General features: G+C 52.0%; 1 protein-coding gene across 2 annotated transcripts in view; it reads right to left on the reverse strand.

Annotated features, from left to right (window-relative positions):
* Nucleotides 1-20,854, reverse strand: part of LOC139764478 (neurotrimin-like) — a 332,927-nt gene that overhangs the window by 61,452 nt on the left and 250,621 nt on the right. For both annotated transcript variants that reach the window (XM_071691050.1, XM_071691051.1), the window contains one exon: nucleotides 11,988-12,094. In XM_071691050.1, coding sequence (XP_071547151.1) covers nucleotides 11,988-12,094 — 107 coding nt within the window. The remainder of the gene's footprint in view (nucleotides 1-11,987; nucleotides 12,095-20,854) is intronic.

The following is a 20,854-nucleotide window of genomic DNA, read 5'->3' on the forward strand; positions in this document are numbered from 1 at the left end:
TGGCCCACCAGGATCTAGTTTGCATTGGCGTCGTATCCGGGCAGAACTGAACGTGGCCAGACGTACAATACACATATACACACAGAGAGACAGGCAGACAGACATTAATTGCATTTTAAGATAATTTTGATAACAATGTATTCAAAATGTAGGTTCCATTCAATTAACGCATCAGGCCCAGACCAATGCTAAGGGGTTGATCAACCATCCACGACAACCACAACAACAACGGTCCCCAGGGGTCGTCCCTGGTGCTACACCATCCACAACCACAACAACGGTCCCCAGGGGTCGTCCCTGGTGCTACACCATCCACAACCACAACAACGGTCCCCAGGGGTCGTCCCTGGTGCTACACCATCCACAACCACAACAACGGTCCCCAGGGGTCGTCCCTGGTGCTGCACCATCCACAACCACAACCACAACAACAACGGTCCCCAGGGGTCGTCCCTGGTGCTACACCATCCACAACCACAACCACAACAACAACGGTCCCCAGGGGTCGTCCCTGGTGCTACACCGTCCACAACCACAACCACAACAACAACGGTCCCCAGGGGTCGTCCCTGGTGCTACACCGTCCACAACCACAACCACAACAACAACGGTCCCCAGGGGTCGTCCCTGGTGCTACACCGTCCACAACCACAACAACGGTCCCCAGGGGTCGTCCCTGGTGCTACACCATCCACAACCACAACAACGGTCCCCAGGGGTCGTCCCTGGTGCTGCACCTTCCACAACCACAACCACAACAACAACGGTCCCCAGGGGTCGTCCTGGTGCTACACCGTCCACAACCACAACCACAACAACAACGGTCCCCAGGGGTCGTCCCTGGTGCTACACCGTCCACAACCACAACCACAACAACAACGGTCCCCAGGGGTCGTCCCTGGTGCTACACCATCCACAACCACAACAACGGTCCCCAGGGGTCGTCCCTGGTGCTGCACCATCCACAACCACAACCACAACAACAACGGTCCCCAGGGGTCGTCCCTGGTGCTACACCGTCCACAACCACAACCACAACAACAACGGTCCCCAGGGGTCGTCCCTGGTGCTACACCATCCACAACCACAACAACGGTCCCCAGGGGTCGTCCCTGGTGCTACACCATCCACAACCACAACAACGGTCCCCAGGGGTCGTCCCTGGTGCTACACCGTCCACAACCACAACAACGGTCCCCAGGGGTCGTCCCTGGTGCTACACCATCCACAACCACAACCACAACAACAACGGTCCCCAGGGGTCGTCCCTGGTGCTACACCGTCCACAACCACAACAACGGTCCCCAGGGGTCGTCCCTGGTGCTACACCATCCACAACCACAACAACGGTCCCCAGGGGTCGTCCCTGGTGCTACACCGTCCACAACCACAACAACGGTCCCCAGGGGTCGTCCCTGGTGCTACACCATCCACAACCACAACAACGGTCCCCAGGGGTCGTCCCTGGTGCTGCACCATCTACAACCACAACCACAACAACGGTCCCCAGGGGTCGTCCCTGGTGCTACACCGTCCACAACCACAACCACAACAACAACGGTCCCCGTGGGTCGTCCCTGGTGCTACACCACCCACAACCACAACCACAACAACGATCCCCAGGGGTCGTCCCTGGTGCTGCACCGTCCACAACCACAACAACGGTCCCCAGGGGTCGTCCCTGGTGCAACGTCCACAACCAAAGCAACGGTCCCAGGGGTCGTCCCGGGTGCTACACCAAACCACAACAACAACGGTCCCCAGGAGTCTTCCCTGGTGCTACACCACCCACACCACAACCACAACAACAACGGTCCCCAGGGGTCGTCCCTGGTGCTTGCCACCGTCCACAACCACAACCACAAAACAACTGATCCCCAGGGTCGGTCCCTGGCCGCTGCACCATCACATCACATAAGCAACGGTCCCCAGGGTCGTCCCTGGTTGCTGCACCGTCCACAACCACAACAACGGTCCCTAGGGGTCGTCCCTGGCGCTGCACCATCCACAACCACAACCAAAACAACGGTACCACAGGGGTCGTCCCGGGTGCTTACACCATCCACACCACATCACAACGGTCCCCTAGGGGTCGTCCCTGGTGCTACACCAAACCACAACCACAAACAACGGTCCCAGGGGTCGGTCCCTGGTGCTGCACCATCCACAACCCACGAACCAAAACGGTCCCCAGGGGTCGTCCCGGTGTTTTCTGCACCATCCATCAATCCACAAACAAACGGTCCCCCAGGGGTCGTCCCTGGTGCTATCACCATCCTCACACCACAACAACGGTCGCCAGGTCGTCCCTGGGCTGCACCATCCACATCCACAAACAACGGTCCCCAGGGGGGCGTCCCTGGAGCTACACCATCCACAACCACAACCAACGGTCCCCAGGGTCGTCCTGGTGCTACACCATCAAAACCACAACCACAACAACAACGGTCCCCAGGGGTCGTCCCTGGCGCTCACCATCCACAACCACAACAAACGGTCCCTAGGGTCGTCCCCTAGGTGCTATCACCAAACCACAACAACACGGTCCCCATGGGGTCGTCCTGGCGCTGCACCATCCACAACCACACATCAACGGTCCCCCAGGGGTCGTCCCTGGTTGCTGCACCATCCACAACTCACAACCACAACGGGTCCCCAGGGTCGTCCCTGGTGCTACACCAACCACAACCACAACAACGGTCCCCAGGGGTCGTCCCTGGTGCTGCACCATCCACAACCACAACGGTCCCCAGGGGTCGTCCCTGGAGCTGCACCATCCACAACCACAACCACAACAACAACGGTCCCCAGGGGTCGTCCCTGGTGCTACACCAACCACAACCACAACCACAACGGTCCCCAGGGGTCGTCCCTGGTGCTGCACCATCCACAACCACAACAACAACGGTCCCCAGGGGTCGTCCCTGGTGCTGCACCATCCACAACCACAACCACAACAACGGTCCCAGGGGTCGTCCCTGGCGCTGCACCATCCACAACCACAACAACGGTCCCCAGGGGTCGTACCTGGTGCTACACCATCCACAACCACAACCACAACAACAACGGTCCCCAGGGTCGTCCCTGGTGCTACACCATCCACAACCACAACCACAACAACAACGGTCCCCAGGGGTCGTCCCTGGTGCTACACCATCCACAACCACAACCACAACGGTCCCCAGGGGTCGTCCCTGGTGCTACACCAACCACAACCACAACAACGATCCCCAGGGGTCGTCCCTGGTGCTGCACCATCCACAACCACAACAACGGTCCCCAGGGGTCGTCCCTGGTGCTACACCATCCACAACCACAACAACGGTCCCCAGGGGTCGTCCCTGGTGCTACACCAACCACAACCACAACAACGGTCCCCAGGGGTCGTCCCTGGTGCCACGTTCCCTTCAGGTGTGTGTGTGTGGTGTGTGTGGTGTGTGTGTGTGTGTGTGTGTGTATACATGACCTCTGCTGCATCTCACTCTGTACTAGTCCTCTTAAGATGTGGTAATACACGAAAGCGCTCAGAATTATCATGTTTCCTTGTGGCAGGATAGCAATGACGAAATTATTGTGATTTTATACACACACACACACACACACACACACACATATATATATATATATATATATATATATATATATATATATATATATATATATATATATATATATATATTTATATTTATTTTGCTTTGTCGCTGTCTCCCGCGTTTGCGAGGTAGCGCAAGGAAACAGACGAAAGAAATGGCCCAACCCACCCCCATGCACAATGTATACACACACACGTCCACACACGCAAATATACATACCTATACATCTCAATGTACACACACACACATATATATATATATATATATATATATATATATATATATATATATATATATATATATATATATATATACATGCACAGACACATACATATATACCCATGCACACAATTCACACTGTCTGCCCCCATTCACTCCCATCGCCACCTCGCCACACATGGAATACCATCCCCCTCCCCCCTCATGTGTGCGAGGTAGCACTAGGAAAAGACAACAAAGGCCCCATTCGTTCACACTCAGTCTCTAAGCTGCCACGCAATAATGCCCGAAACCACAGCTCCCTTTCCACATCCAGGCCCCACACAACTTTCCATGGTTTACCCCAGACGCTTCACATGCCCTGATTCAATCCACTGACAGCACGTCAACCCCGGTATACCACATCGATCCAATTCACTCTATTCCTTGCCCTCCTTTCACCCTCATATATATATATATATATATATATATATATATATATATATATATATATATATATATATATATATATATATATATCCCTTGGGATAGGGGAGAAAATATACTTCCCACGTATTCCCTGCGTGTCGTAGAAGGCGACTAAAGGGAAGGGAACGGGGCGCTGGAAATCCTCCCATCTCGTTTTCAATTTTCCAAAAGAAGGAACAGAGAAGGGAGCCAAGTGAGGATATTTCCTCATTGACTCAGTCCTCTGTTCTTAACGCCACCTCGCTAACGCGGAAAATAGCGAATAGTATGAATATATATATATATATATATATATATATATATATATATATATATATATATATATATATATATATATATATATATGCGTATATGTGCATATGTGAGCGTGTGTCTATCGGTATGTGCGTACATGGGCGTTTATGTATAAATATGTGTATATGAAAGGACGGGCTAATCTACGTCTGTTTCCCGACGCTACCTCGCTGACGCGTAAACAGTATTTAAGTATACTACTAATATATATATATATATATATATATATATATATATATATATATATATATATATATATATATATATATATATATCTGGGATTGGTTATAGCAGCGTATGGAACCATGGAAGCGGAAGTGAGTCACAGGGTGAGGGAGGGGACAAAAGTTCTGGGAGCGTTGAAGAATGTGTGGAAGGCGAGAACATTATCTCGGAAAGCAAAAATGGATATGTTTGAAGGAATAGTGGTTCCAACAATGTTATATGGTTGCGAGGCGTGGGCTATATATAGGATTGTGCGCAGGAGGGTGGATGTGTTGGAAATGAGATGTTTGAGGACAATATGTGGTGTGAGGTGGTTTGATCGAGTAATTAATGTAAGGGTAAAAGAGATGTGTGGTAATAAAAAGAGTGTGATTGAGAGAGCAGAGGCGGGCGTATTTAGATGGTCTGGATACATGGAGAGAATGAGTGAGGAAAGATTGACAGAGAGGATATATGTGTCAGAGGTGGAGGGAACGAGAAGTGGGAGACCAAATTGGAGGTGGAAGGATGGAGTGAAAAAGATTTTGAGCGATCGGGGCCTGAACATACTGGAGGGTGAAAGGCGTGCAAGGAATAGAGTGAATTGGAACGATGTGGTATACCAGGGTCGACGTGCTGTCAATGGACTGAACCAGGGCATGTGACGTGTCTGGGGTAAACAATGGAAAGTTCTGTGGGGCCTGAATATGGAAAGGGAGCTGTGGTTTCGGTGCATTATACATGACAGCTAGAGAGTGAGTGTGAACGAATGTGGCCTTTGTTGTCTTTTCCTAGCGCTACCTCGCGCGCGTGCGGGGGGAAGGGGGTGCCATTTCATGTGTCGCGGGGTGGCGACGGGAATGGATGTAGGCAGCATGTATGAATATGTACATGTGTGTGTGTGTATATATATATATATATATATATATATATATATATATATATATATATATATATATATATATATATATATATATATATATGTCTGTGTCTGTTTATATATGTATACGTTGAAATGTATAGGTATGTCTATGTGAGTATGTGGACATGTATGTATATACATGTATATGTGGGTGGGTTGGGCCATTCTTTCGTCTGTTTCCTTGCGCTACCTCGCTAACGCGGGAGACTGGGACTAGGTATAAGAAAAAATATAATATAATATAAATATATACATATATATATATATATATATATATATATATATATATATATATATATATATATATATATATATATATATATATATATAGTTTTTAGGTTTTCATTATAAATATCGTGTAGTATGGGAGGAAGTTTAGTATGTTAACATGCAGAAGCCTTCCCCTAACACGCTCTCACACAAACATGTTTCTTTCACTCAAATACAATCTTTCCTCTGGTTTTCTCCCACATTGATTTCTTCGTCCTAGTTATTTCCCCACACTGACTGTTTTCTCTCCCACACTGAATACCTTCCATCTGGCTCTGTGTCCACATCGAATAGTTTCATCTGGTTCTCTCCCCAGACTGTCTGTCTTCCCTCTTACTTTCTCCCCACATCATCCAGTTCTCGCCCCAAACTACCAATTATTCTCTACCCACAAACAATCTTACCAGTGGTTATCTCACCACAAACAATCTTACCAGTGGTTATCTCACCACAAACAATCTTACCAGTGGTTATCTAACCACAAACAATCTTACCAGTGGTTATCTAACCACAAACAACCTTACCAGTGGTTATCTAACCACAAACAATCTTACCAGTGGTTATCTCACCACAAACAATCTTACCAGTGGTTATCTAACCACAAACAATCTTACCAGTGGTTATCTAACCACAAACAATCTTACCAGTGGTTATCTAACCACAAACAACCTTACCAGTGGTTATCTAACCACAAACAATCTTACCAGTGGTTATCTCACCACAAACAATCTTACCAGTGGTTATCTCACCACAAACAATCTTACCAGTGGTTATCTAACCACAAACAATCTTACCAGTGGTTATCTAACCACAAACAATCTTACCAGTGGTTATCTCACCACAAACAATCTTACCAGTGGTTATCTAACCACAAACAATCTTACCAGTGGTTATCTAACCACAAACAATCTTACCAGTGGTTATCTAACCACAAACAATCTTACCAGTGATTGTCTGACCACAAACAATCTTACCAGTGATTGTCTAACCACAAACAATCTTACCAGTGGTTATCTAACCACAAACAATCTTACCAGTGGTTATCTAACCACAAACAATCTTACCAGTGGTTATCTCACCACAAACAATCTTACCAGTGGTTATCTCACCACAAACAATCTTACCAGTGGTTATCTAACCACAAACAACCTTACCAGTGGTTATCTCACCACAAACAATGTCTTTCCGTGGATTTCTTCCCACTTGTTTTGTCCCCTCATCCATTTTTCCTCTGGTTATCTCCCCACACTGACCGTCTTCACTCTGGCTCTCATCCAAACCAAAAATCTTCTTACTGGTTATCTCCCCACAATAAATGTTTTCCCTCTGGCTCTCTCCCCACACTGACTCTCATTCCTCTGGTTGTCTCCCCACACAGAGTATCTTCCTCTGCTTCTCTCCCCACACTGGTTCTTGCTTTTAGCTCTCTCTCCACACTATCTGTCTTCCTTATGGTTCTCTACCCACATCTGCTTTTCTCCCCATACTATTTTGCCACTGGATATCTCCACAAAGAAGTCCTCTCTTTGGATCTCTCTCTCCCACCATCCCCTTGCTTATCTCCCCACACAGGCGGTATCTCCCATGAACACTCTCTAAACTCCCACACTGTTCCACTGTGGGCCGGGCAGGGGCGTGGTGGTGTGGCAGGGAACACCAGGGGACCACTGTGGGCCGGGCAGGGGCGTGGTGGTGGGCGTCATCAGAATAACTTTGTCGGGTGTGTTTTGTGCCCGACGCCCACACCTCCCCGGCCAGGACACCCACCTACACACACCTCCCCGGCCAGGACACCCACCTACACACACCTCCCCGGCCAGGACACCCACCTACACACACCTCCCCGGCCAGGACACCCACCTACACACACCTCCCCGGCCAGGACACCCACCTACACACCTCCCCGGCCAGGACACAAGATAGACGTAGGCAGACTGTTATGTCATTCATACGTGAGTGAGGATATGACACAAGACACATGATGATATGATATGATATGATAGTCCCGGTGTCATGGGAGTAGTCACGCCGTATGACACCTTCCACAACCTGGCAGGCTGGCAGGCCGAGGTCCAGGTCATGACTCAACCTGGCAGGCTGGCAGGCCGAGGTCCAGGTCATGACTCAACCTTGACACTCACCAAGACTGACAAATAAACTCTTGTTGACCCAACATGACTCGTAACCTCTCACTACATCACGTCTTACAAGGTCACTCACGAACTCACTTACTTATTACACAGGAACCAACATAATGACCTCACCCTCACCACGAACTAACAACAACAACAACAACAATGATAATGAATAATAATGATTATAATAATAATGATAATAATGATAATATAATAATGATAATAATAATAATGATAATAATAGTAATGATAATGATAATAATTAATGATAATAATAATAATTATAATAATAATAATAATAATAATAATAATAATAATAATAATAATAATAATGATAATAATAATAATAATAATAATAATAATAATAATAATAATAATAATATAATAACAATAATTATAATAATACTAATAATGATAATAATAATAATAATAATAATAATAATAATAATAATAATAATAATAATAATGATAATAATAATAATAATAATAATAATAATAATAATAATAATAATAATAATAATAATAATAATGATGATAATAATGAAAACAATGATAATAAAGGATTTATTATCATTATCATAACTATTATCATTATAATTATTACTGTACTTGTGAGAAGAGGTACAGAGAAGTGTGTATGTTCGTCAGCAACGTCAAAGATGTGACGACGTGACTCAAGGAGGCCAGGAGACTGTATAGAGGACTCAAGGAGGCCAGGAGACTGTATAGAGGACTCAAGGAGGCCAGGAGACTGCATAGAGAACTCAAGGAGGCCAGGAGACTGTATAGAGGACTCAAGGAGGCCAGGAGACTGTATTGAGGACTCAAGGAGGCCAGGAGACTGTATAGAGGACTCAAGGAGGCCAGGAGACTGCATAGAGAAGTCAAGGAGGCCAAGAGACTGTATAGAGGACTCAAGGAGGCCAGGAGACTGTATAGAGGACCCAAGGAGGCCAGGAGACTGTATAGAGGACTCAAGGAGGCCAGGAGACTGTATAGAGGACTCAAGGAGGCCAGGAGACTGTATAGAGGACTCAAGGAGGCTAGGAGACTGTATAGAGGACTCAAGGAGGCCAGGAGACTGTATAGAGAACTCAAGGAGGCCAGGAGACTGTATAGAGGACTCAAGGAGGCCAGGAGACTGTATAGAGGACTCAAGGAGGCCAGGAGACTGTATAGAGAACTCAAGGAGGCCAGGAGACTGTACAGAGGACTCAAGGAGGCTAGGAGACTGCATAGAGAACTCAAGGAGGCCAGGAGACTGTATAGAGGACTCAAGGAAGCCAGGAGACTGTATAGAGGACTCAAGGAGGCCAGGAGACTGTATAGAGGACTCAAGGAGGCCAGGAGACTGTATAGAGGACTCAAGGAGGCCAGGAGACTGTATAGAGGACTCAAGGAGGCCAGGAGACTGTATAGAGAACTCAAGGAGGCCAGGAGACTGTATAGAGGACTCAAGGAGGCCAGGAGACTGTATAGAGGACTCAAGGAGGCCAGGAGACTGCATAGAGAACTCAAGGAGGCCAGGAGACTGTATAGAGGACTCAAGGAGGCCAGGAGACTGTATAGAGGACTCAAGGAGGCCAGGAGACTGTATAGAGGACTCAAGGAGGCCAGGAGACTGTATAGAGGACTCAAGGAGGCCAGGAGACTGTATAGAGGACTCAAGGAGGCCAGGAGACTGTATAGAGGACTCAAGGAGGCCAGGAGACTGTATAGAGGACTCAAGGAGGCCAGGAGACTGTATAGAGAACTCAAGGAGGCTAGGAGACTGTATAGAGGACTCAAGGAGGCCAGGAGACTGTATAGAGAACTCAAGGAGGCCAGGAGACTGTATAGAGGACTCAAGGAGGCCAGGAGACTGCATAGAGAACTCAAGGAGGCCAGGAGACTGTATAGAGGACTCAAGGAGGCCAGGAGACTGTATAGAGGACTCAAGGAGGCCAGGAGACTGTATAGAGGACTCAAGGAGGCCAGGAGACTGTATAGAGGACTCAAGGAGGCTAGGAGACTGTATAGAGGACTCAAGGAGGCCAGGAGACTGTATAGAGGACTCAAGGAGGCCAGGAGACTGTATAGAGGACTCAAGGAGGCCAGGAGACTGTATAGAGAACTCAAGGAGGCTAGGAGACTGTATAGAGGACTCAAGGAGGCCAGGAGACTGTATAGAGAACTCAAGGAGGCCAGGAGACTGTATAGAGGACTCAAGGAGGCTAGGAGACTGTATAGAGGACTCAAGGAGGCCAGGAGACTGTATAGAGGACTCAAGGAGGCCAGGAGACTGTATAGAGGACTCAAGGAGGCCAGGAGACTGTATAGAGGACTCAAGGAAGCCAGGAGACTAACTGGGTGACTCTAGGACGTGAGGAGACTAGATGACTCAGACCAGAACACTATCTAGATGACTCAAGGAGGCCATGAGATTATCTAGTTGACTCATGGAAGCCAGAAAACCGTCTAGATGACTCAAAGAGGTCAGGAAAGGTCTCAATGACTCAAGGAGGCCAAGAGAGTGTCTATATGACTCAAGGATAATGTTTACTTGAGTCGAGGAGGCCAGGTGACTGTGTACATAAGTCGAGGAGGCCAGGTGACTGTGTACGTAAGTCGAGGAGGCCAGGTGACTGCGTACATAGGTCGAGGAGGCCAGGTGACTGTGTACGTAAGTCGAGGAGGCCAGGTGACTGTGTACGTAAGTCGAGGAGGCCAGGTGACTGCGTACATAGGTCGAGGAGGCCAGGTGACTGTGTACATAGGTCGAGGAGGCCAGGTGACTGTGTACATAGGTCGAGGAGGCCAGGTGACTGTGTACATAAGTCGAGGAGGCCAGGTGACTGTGTACATAAGTCGAGGAGGCCAGGTGACTGTATACATAGGTCGAGGAGGCCAGGTGACTGTGTACATAAGTCGAGGAGGCCAGGTGACTGCGCACATAGGTCGAGGAGGCCAGGTGACTGTGTACATAGGTCGAGGAGGCCAGGTGACTGTGTACATAAGTCGAGGAGGCCAGGTGATTGTACATACGTCGAGGAGGCCAGGTGACTGTGTACATAAGTCGAGGAGGCCAGGTGATTGTGTACATATGTCGAGGAGGCCAGGTGACTGTGTACATAAGTCGAGGAGGCCAGGTGACTGTGTACATAGGTCGAGGAGGTCAGGTGACTGTGTACATAAGTCGAGGAGGCCAGGTGACTGTGTACATAAGTCGAAGAGGCCAGGTGACTGTGTGCATAAGTCGAGGAGGCCAGGTGACTGTGTACATAAGTCGAGGAGGCCAGGTGACTGTCTAGGTAAGTCTAGGAGGTAATGTGATTGTCTAAGTGAGTCTAGGTGACTGTCTAGGCGAGTCTATAAGGACAGGTGACAGTATAGATGAGTTCAGGAGGCCAGGTGGCTGTCGGAATGAGTCCAGGAGCCAGGTGACTGTCTGGGTGAGTCCAGAAGACCAAGTGACCATCTAGGTGAGTCCAGGAGGCCATGTGATTGTCTAGGTGAGTCCAGGAGGCCAGGTGACTGTGTAGGTGAGTTCAGGAGGCAAGGCGAGTGTCTGGGTGAGTTCAGGAGGCCAGGTGACTATTTAGGTGAGTCTGAAAAGCCTGGTGACTGTCTAGGTGACTCACTGAAGCCAAATGAATTTCAGTAGCGGATCATGGGACTCACTGAAGCTTATGTAAACGGATCAAAATGTCGAAGTGATTTTAAAAGATGCGAGAGAAGTGTGTAGGTGGGCAGAGAGAAGTGTGTAGGTGGGCAGAGAAGTGTGTAGGTGGGCAGAGAAATGTGTAGGTGGGCAGAGAAGTGTGTAGGTGGGCAGAGAGAAGTGTGTAGGTGGGCAGAGAGAGAGAGGGGAATGTTGAAGGTGTGGGCCGTGTGCAAACCTACCCGATAACCTCCCAGGTGGTCGACGACGCAGGTGAAGGTGGCCTCGCGTCCCTCCGTCACCGTCACGTTCTGTAGCGGCTCCAGGAACTGTGGCTCCAGACTCTGAACTGTGGGAGAGGAGGGAGAATGTGAGAGCTGGGAGGGAGAGGAGGTGCAAGAAGGGTGAGTCCCGACGTGATGGGTGTGGGTGGGCCAGGAGGAAGTGTGTGGTGGAGTGCGAGATGTGGGATGAACAAGTGTGAGCAGGGAATGGTTCATAACACCAGATAACACGACGTCACTGGTAACAGCAAGGTCAGGATTAGTTGAGAGGAAGGTCGGGGAGAAGTACAGCAAGTAATGAGTAACTAGTGGGTAAGAAGGAAGTCATGGGTAAGTACTGGGTAAGAGGGAGGTGAGGGGAGCATATGGGTAAAGACGAAGTTAAGAGGTCAGCCACACTAGTCGTGTACACCCTGTACTACAGCCACACCAGTCGTGTACACCCTGTACTACAGCCACACTAGTCGTGTACACCCTGTACTACAGCCACACTAGTCGTGTACACGTTGTACTACAGCCACACCAGTCGTGTACACCCTGTACTACAGCCACACTAGTCGTGTACACGCTGTACTACAGCCACACTAGTCGTGCACACCCTGTACTACAGCCACACTAGTCGTGTACACCCTGTACTACAGCCACACTAGTCGTGTACACCCTGTACTACAGCCACACTAGTCGTGTACACCCTGTACTACAGCCACACTAGTCGTGTACACCCTGTACTACAGCCACACTAGTCGTGCACACCCTGTACTACAGCCACACCAGTCGTGTACACCCTGTACTACAGCCACACCAGCGGTTTCCTCTTCCCAGCCAGTGTGACGTCCCTTCCCCACCCAGTGTGATGTCCCCTCCTCAGCCAGTGTGATGTCCCCTCCCCAGCCACTGTGATGTCCCCTCCCCAGCCATTGTGATGTCCCCTCCCCATCCAGTGTGATGTCCCCTCCCCAGCCACTGTGATGTCCCCTCCCCAGCCAGTGTGATGTCCCCTCCTCAGCCAGTGTGATGTCCCCTCCCCAGCCAGTGTGATGTCCCCTCCTCAGCCAGTGTGATGTCCCCTCCTCAGCCAGTGTGATGTCCCCTCCCCAGCCAGTGTGATGTCCCCTCCCCAGCCAGTGTGATGTCCCCTCCCCAGCCAGTGTGATGTCCCCTCCCCAGCCAATGTGATGTTCCTTCCCCAGCCACTGTGATGTCCCCTCCCCAGCCAGTGTGATGTCCCCTCCCCATCCAGTGTGATGTCCCCTCCCCAGCCAGTGTGACGTCCCTTCCCCAGCCACTGTGATGTCCCCTCCCAAGCCACTGTGATGTCCCCTCCCCAGCCAGTGTGATGTTCCCTCCCCACCCACTGTGATGTCCCCTCCTCAGCCACTGTGATGTTCCCTCGCCAGCCAGTGTGATGTCCCCTCCCCAGCCAGTGTGACGTCCCTTCCCCAGCCACTGTGATGTCCCCCCCCCAGCCACTGTGATATTCCCTCCCCAGCCAGTGTGATGTCCCCTCCCCAGCCAGTGTGATGTTCCCTCCCCAGCCAGTGTGATGTCCCCTCCTCAGCCCCTGTAATGTTCCCTCCCCAGCCAGTGTGATGTCCCCTCCCCAGCCAGTGTGATGTTCCCTCCCCAGCCAGTGTGATGTCCCCTCCAAAGCCAGTGTGATGTTCCCTCCTCAGCCAGTGTGATGTCCCCTCCACAGCCACTGTGATGTCCCCTCCTCAGCCAGTGTGATGTTCTCTCCCCAGCCAGTGTGATGTCCCCTCCCCAGCCACTGTGATGTCCCCTCCCCAGCCACTGTGATGTCCCCTCCAAAGCCAGTGTGATGTTCCCTCCCCAGCCACTGTGATGTCCCCTCCCCAGCCAGTGTGACGTCCCTTCCCCAGCCAGTGTGATGTCCCCTCCCCAGGCAGTGTGATGTCCCCTCCCCAGGCAGTGTGATGTCCCCTCCCCAGCCAGTGTGATATTCCCTCCCCAGCCAGTGTGATGTCCCCTCCCCAGCCAGTGTGATGTTCCCTCCCCAGCCAGTGTGATGTCCCCTCCCCAGCCACTGTGATGTCCCCTCCCCAGCCAGTGTGATGTTCCCTCCCCAGCCAGTGTGATGTCCCCTCCCCAGCCAGTGTGATGTTCCCTCCCCAGCAACTGTGATGTCCCCTCCTCAGCCAGTGTGATGTCCCCTCCCCAGCCAGTGTGATGTCCCCTCCCCAGCCAGTGTGATGTTCCCTCCTCAGCCAGTGTGATGTCCCCTCCTCAGCCAGTGTGATGTCCCCTCCCCAGCCAGTGTGATGTTCCCTCCCCAGCCACTGTGATGTCCCCTCCTCAGCCAGTGTGATGTCCCCTCCCCAGCCAGTGTGATGTCCCCTCCCCAGCCAGTGTGATGTCCCCTCCCCATCCAGTGTGATGTTCCCTCCCCAGCCACTGTGATGTCCCCTCCTCAGCCAGTGTGATGTCCCCTCCCCAGCCAGTGTGATGTCCCCTCCCCAGCCAGTGTGATGACCCCTCCCCAGCCAGTGTGATGTTCCCTCCCCAGCCAGTGTGATGTCCCCTCCCCAGCCAGTGTGATGTCCCCTCCCCATCCAGTGTGATGTTCCCTCCCCACCAGTGTGATATCCCCTCCTCAGCCAGTGTGATGTCCCCTCCCCAGCCAGTGTGATGTCCCCTCCCCAGCCAGTGTGATGACCCCTCCCCAGCCAGTGTGATGACCCCTCCCCAGCCAGTGTGATGTCCCCTCCCCAGCCAGTGTGATGTTCCCTCCCCAGCCACTGTGATGTCCCCTCCTCAGCCAGTGTGATGTTCTCTCCCCAGCCACTGTGATGTCCCATCGCCAGCCAGTGTGATGTCCCCATCCCCAGCCAGTGTGATGTCCCCTCCCCAGCCAGTGTTGATGACCCCTCCCCAGCCAGTGTGATGTCCACTCCCCATCCCAGTGTGATGTCCCCTCCCCAGCACTGTGATGTTCCCACCTCCCCAGCCAGTGTAATGACCCCCTCCCCAGCCAAGTGTTGATGTCCCCTCCCAACCAGTGTGAGTGTCCCCCCCTTCCCCATCCAGTGTGATGACCCCTCCCCAGCCAACTGTGATGGGGGGTCCCCATCCCCAGCCAGTGTGATGACCCCTCCCAGCCACTGTGATGTCCCCTCCCCATCCAGTGTGATGTCCCCTCCCCAGCCAGTGTGATGTCCCCTCCCCAGCCAGTGTGATGTTCCCTCCCCAGCCACTGTGTTGTCCCCCTCCCCATCCAGTGTGGATGTCCCCTCCCCAGCCAGTGTGATGACCCCTCCCCAGCCAGTGTGATGTTCCCTCCCCAGCCAGTGTGATGACCCCTCCCAAGCCAGTGTGATGTTCCCTCCCCAGCCACTGTGATGTCCCCTCCTCAGCCAGTGTGATGTTCTCTCCCCAGCCACTGTGATGTCCCCTCCCCAGCCAGTGTGATTTCCCCTCCCCAGCCAGTGTGATGTCCCCTCCCCAGCCAGTGTGATGACCCCTCCCCAGCCAGTGTGATGTCCCCTCCCCATCCAGTGTGATGTCCCCTCCCCAGCCACTGTGATGTCCCCTCCCCAGCCAGTGTGATGACCCCTCCCCAGCCAGTGTGATGTCCCCTCCCCATCCAGTGTGATGTCCCCTCCCCAGCCAGTGTGATGACCCCTCCCCAGCCAGTGTGATGTCCCCTCCCCATCCAGTGTGATGTCCCCTCCCCAGCCAGTGTGATGACCCCTCCCCAGCCAGTGTGATGTCCCCTCCCCAGCCAGTGTGATGACCCCTCCCCAGACAGTGTGATGTCCTCTCCCCATCCAGTGTGATGTCCCCTCCCCAGCCACTGTGATGTCCCCTCCCCAGCCAGTGTGATGACCCCTCCCCAGCCAGTGTGATGTCCCCTCCCCATCCAGTGTGATGTCCCCTCCCCAGCCAGTGTGATGTCCCCTCCCCATCCAGTGTGATGTCCCCTCCCCAGCAGGTGTGATGGTCTTCTTCCACATTTTCTCTTCCCCTCAACTCTTCCTCTCCCACCTCAGTAACTTCTCTCCCACTTCCCCTCGTCTCTCCCCTGCCCTGTACAGCAATCCTCCCCTCCCGTCTTAAGATCTCCCCTGTAACCTCAGCCTCTCCCCCTCCCCCATCCCCCCACCCCCCCAGCACTCAGGGAACCACCCACCATGACCAACAAACCCGTGAGCAAAATTCTTCACCTTCTCAGTTTTCGGTCTGTGGGCGGGAGCGTTGTCACCCGACCCCCGCTCGGGGCGGCCTGCCTCCTGGGGACCCACCAGCCATACTCCCGCCCACCTCCCACCCACCCGCCACCAGCCATACTGCCGCCCACCCCCCACCCACCCGCCACCAGCCATACTCCCGCCCACCTCCCACCCACCCGCCACCAGCCATACTGCCGCCCACCCCCCACCCACCCGCCACCAGCCATACTCCCGCCCACCTCCCACCCACCCGCCACCAGCCATACTGCCGCCCACCTCCCACCCACCCGCCACCAGCCATACTCCCGCCCACCTCCCACCCACCCGCCACTAGCCATACTGCCGCCCACCCCCCACCCACCCGCCACCAGCCATACTCCCGCCCACCTCCCACCCACCCGCCACCAGCCATACTCCCGCCCACCTCCCACCCACCCGCCACCAGCCATACTCCCGCCCACCTCCCACCCACCCGCCACCAGCCATACTGCCGCCCACCTCCCACCCACCCGCCACCAGCCATACTCCCGCCCACCTCCCACCTACCCGCCACCAGCCATACTGCCGCCCACCCCCCACCCACCCGCCACCAGCCATACTCCCGCCCACTTCCCACCCACCCGCCACCAGCCATACTGCCGCCCACCTCCCACCCACCCGCCACCAGCCATACTCCCGCCCACCTCCCACCCACCCGCCACCAGCCATACTGCCGCCCACCCCCACCCACCCGCCACCAGCCATACTCCCGCCCACCTCCCACCCACCCGCCACCAGCCATACTCCCGCCCACCTCCCACCCACCCGCCACCAGCCATACTCCCGCCCACCTCCCACCCACCCGCCACCAGCCATACTGCCGCCCACCTCCCACCGTGGCTTGTGTTACCGTCAGATATGGAGACACCTGAAAATGAGGGAAGAAATTTCAGGAATAAATTACTTCCCTAGAATGATAGGTGAAGGCAGGAGCCAGGCTAGGTGAAGGCAGGAGCCAGGCTAGGTGAAGGCAGGAGCCAGGCTAGGTGAAGGCAGGATGAGCCACACGTATCATTACCATGATGTTGTAAGAAGAAATTCACAAGCAGTATAAACCTTGAACAAAATACATAATGTGCAAAACAAAAGTTGTACATGTTGTAGTGGAGGTATTGTTCACGTCCTGGGACGAGGTTGTACATGTTGTAGTGGAGGTATTGTTCACGTCCTGGGACGAGGTTGTACATGTTGTGGTGGAGGTATTGTTCACGTCCTGGGACGAGGTTGTACATGTTGTGGTGGAGGTATTGTTCACGTCCTGGGACGAGGTTGTACATGTTGTGGTGGAGGTATTGTTCACGTCCTGGGACGAGGTTGTACATGTTGTGGTGGAGGTATTGTTCACGTCCTGGGACGAGGTTGTACATGTTGTGGTGGAGGTATTGTTCACGTCCTGGGACGAGGTTGTACATGTTGTGGTGGAGGTATTGTTCACGTCCTGGGACGAGGTTGTACATGTTGTGGTGGAGGTATTGTTCACGTCCTGGGACGAGGTTGTACATGTTGTGGTGGAGGTATTGTTCACATCCTGGGACGAGGTTGTACATATTGTGGTGGAGGTATTGTTCACGTCCTGGGACGAGGTTGTACATGTTGTAGTGGAGGTATTGTTCACGTCCTGGGACGAGGTTGTACATGTTGTAGTGGAGGTATTGTTCACGTCCTGGGACGAGGTTGTACATGTAGTGGTGGAGGTATTGTTCACGTCCTGGGACGAGGTTGTACATGTTGTAGTGGAGGTATTGTTCACGTCCTGGGACAAAGTTGTACATGTTGTGGTGGAGGTATTGTTCATGTCCTGGGACGAGGTTGTACATGCAGTGGTGGAGGTATTGTTCACGTCCTGGGACGAGGTTGTACATGTTGTGGTGGAGGTATTGTTCACGTCCTGGGACGAGGTTGTACATGTTGTGGTGGAGGTATTGTTCACGTCCTGGGACGAAGTTGTACATGTTGTAGTGGAGGTATTGTTCATGTCCTGGGACGAGGTTGTACATGTTGTAGTGGAGGTATTGTTCACATCCTGGGACGAGGTTGTACATGTTGTGGTGGAGGTATTGTTCACGTCCTGGGACGAGGTTGTACATGTTGTGGTGGAGGTATTGTTCATGTCCTGGGACGAGGTTGTACATGTTGAGGTGGAGGTATTGTTCACATCCTGGGACGAGGTTGTACATGTTATGGTGGAGGTATTGTTCACGTCCTGGGACGAGGTTGTACACGTTGTAGTGGAGGTATTGTTCACGTCCTGGGACGAGGTTGTACATGTTGTGGTGGAGGTATTGTTCACATCCTGGGACGAGGTTGTACATGTTGTGGTGGAGGTATTGTTCACGTCCTGGGACGAGGTTGTACATGTTGTGGTGGAGGTATTGTTCACGTCCTGGGACGAGGTTGTACATGTTGTGGTGGAGGTAGTGTTCACGTCCTGGGACGAGGTTGTACATGTTGTGGTGGAGGTATTGTTCACGTCCTGGGACGAGGTTGTACATGTTGTGGTGGAGGTATTGTTCACATCCTGGGACAAAGTTGTACATGTTGTAGTGGAGGTATTGTTCACGTCCTGGGACGAGGTTGTACATGTTGTAGTGGAGGAATTGTTCACATCCTGGGACGAGGTTGTACATGTTATGGTGGAGGTATTGTTCACGTCCTGGGACGAGGTTGTACATGTTGTAGTGGAGGTATTGTCCATGTTCTGGGACGAGGTTGTACATGTTGTAGTGGAGGTATTGTTCACGTCCTGGGACGAGGTTGTACATGTTGTAGTGGAGGTATTGTTCACGATCTGGGACGAGGTTGTACATGTAGTGGTGGAGGTATTGTTCACGTCCTGGGACGAGGTTGTACATGTTGTGGTGGAGGTATTGTTCACATCCTGAGACGAGGTTGTACATGTTGTGGTGGAGGTATTGTTCACGTCCTGGGACGAGGTTGTACATGTTGTAGGGGAGGTATTGATCACATCCTGGGACGAGGTTGTACATGTAGTGGTGGAGGTATTGTTCACATCCTGGGACGAGGTTGTACATGTTGTGGTGGAGGTGTTGTTCACGTCCTGGGACGAGGTTGTACATGTTGTGGTGGAGGTATTGTTCACGTCCTGGGACGAGGTTGTACATGTTGTGGTGGAGGTATTGTTCACATCCTGGGACGAGGTTGTACATGTTGTGGTGGAGGTATTGTTCACGTCCTGGGACGAGGTTGTACATGTTGTGGTGGAGGTATTGTTCACATCCTGGGACGAGGTTGTACATGTTGTGGTGGAGGTATTGTTCACGTCCTGGGACGAGGTTGTACATGTTGTGGTGGAGGTATTGTTCACGTCCTGGGACGAGGTTGTACATGTTGTGGTGGAGGTATTGTTCACGTCCTGGGACGAGGTTGTACATGTTGTGGTGGAGGTATTGTTCACGTCCTGGGACGAGGTTGTACATGTTGTAGTGGAGGTATTGTTCATATCCTGGGACGAGGTTGTACATGTTATTGTGGAGGTATTGTTCACATCCTGGGACGAAGTTGTACATGTAGTGGGGGAGGTATTGTTCACGTCCTGGGACGAGGTTGTACATGTTGTGGTGGAGGTATTGTTCACATCCTGGGACGAGGTTGTACATGTTGTGGTGGAGGTATTGTTCACGTCCTGGGACGAGGTTGTACATGTTGTGGTGGAGGTATTGTTCACGTCCTGGGACGAGGTTGTACATGTGTGGTGGAGGATTGTTCCCGTCTGGATGAGGTTGTACATGTTGTGGTGAGGTATTGTTCACGTCCTGGGGACGAGGTGTACAAGTTGTGGTGGAGGTATTGTTCACGTCCTGGGACGAGGTTGTACATGTTGTGGTGGAGGTATTGTTCACGTCCTGGGATGAAGTTGTACATGTAGTGGTGGAGGTATTGTTCACGTCCTGGGACGAGGTTGTACATGTTGTGGTGGAGAATTGTTCACATCCTGGGACAAGTTGTACAGTTGTGGTGGAGGTATTGTTCACGTCCTGGGACGAAGTTGTACATGTAGTGGTGGAGGTATTGTTCACGTCCTGGGACGAGGTTGTACATGTTGTGGTGGAGATATTGTTCACATCCTGGGACAAAGTTGTACATGTTGTGGTGGAGGTATTGTTCACGTCCTGGGACGAAGTTGTGCATGTAGTAGTGGAGGTATTGTCCACGTCCTGGGACGAAGTTGTACATGTTGTGGTGGAGGTATTGTTCACATCCTGGGACGAAGTTGTACATGTTGTGGTGGAGGTATTGTTCACGTCCTGGGACGAAGTTGTACATGTTGTAGTGGAGGTATTGTTCACGTCCTGGGACGAGGTTGTACATGTTGTGGTGGAGGTATTGTTCACGTCCTGGGACGAAGTTGTACATGTTGTAGTGGAGGTATTGTTCACGTCCTGGGACGAGGTTGTACATGTTGTGGTGGAGGTATTGTTCACGTCCTGGGACGAGGTTGTACATGTTGTGGTGGAGGTATTGTTCACGTCCTGGGACGAAGTTGTACATGTTGTGGTGGAGGTATTGTTCATGTCCTGGGACGAAGTTGTACATGTTGTGGTGGAGGTATTGTTCACGTCCTGGGACGAGGTTGTACAT

This window comes from Panulirus ornatus, chromosome 50 (assembly GCF_036320965.1).
Source record: "Panulirus ornatus isolate Po-2019 chromosome 50, ASM3632096v1, whole genome shotgun sequence".
In the NCBI taxonomy this organism is placed as follows: domain Eukaryota; kingdom Metazoa; phylum Arthropoda; class Malacostraca; order Decapoda; family Palinuridae; genus Panulirus; species Panulirus ornatus.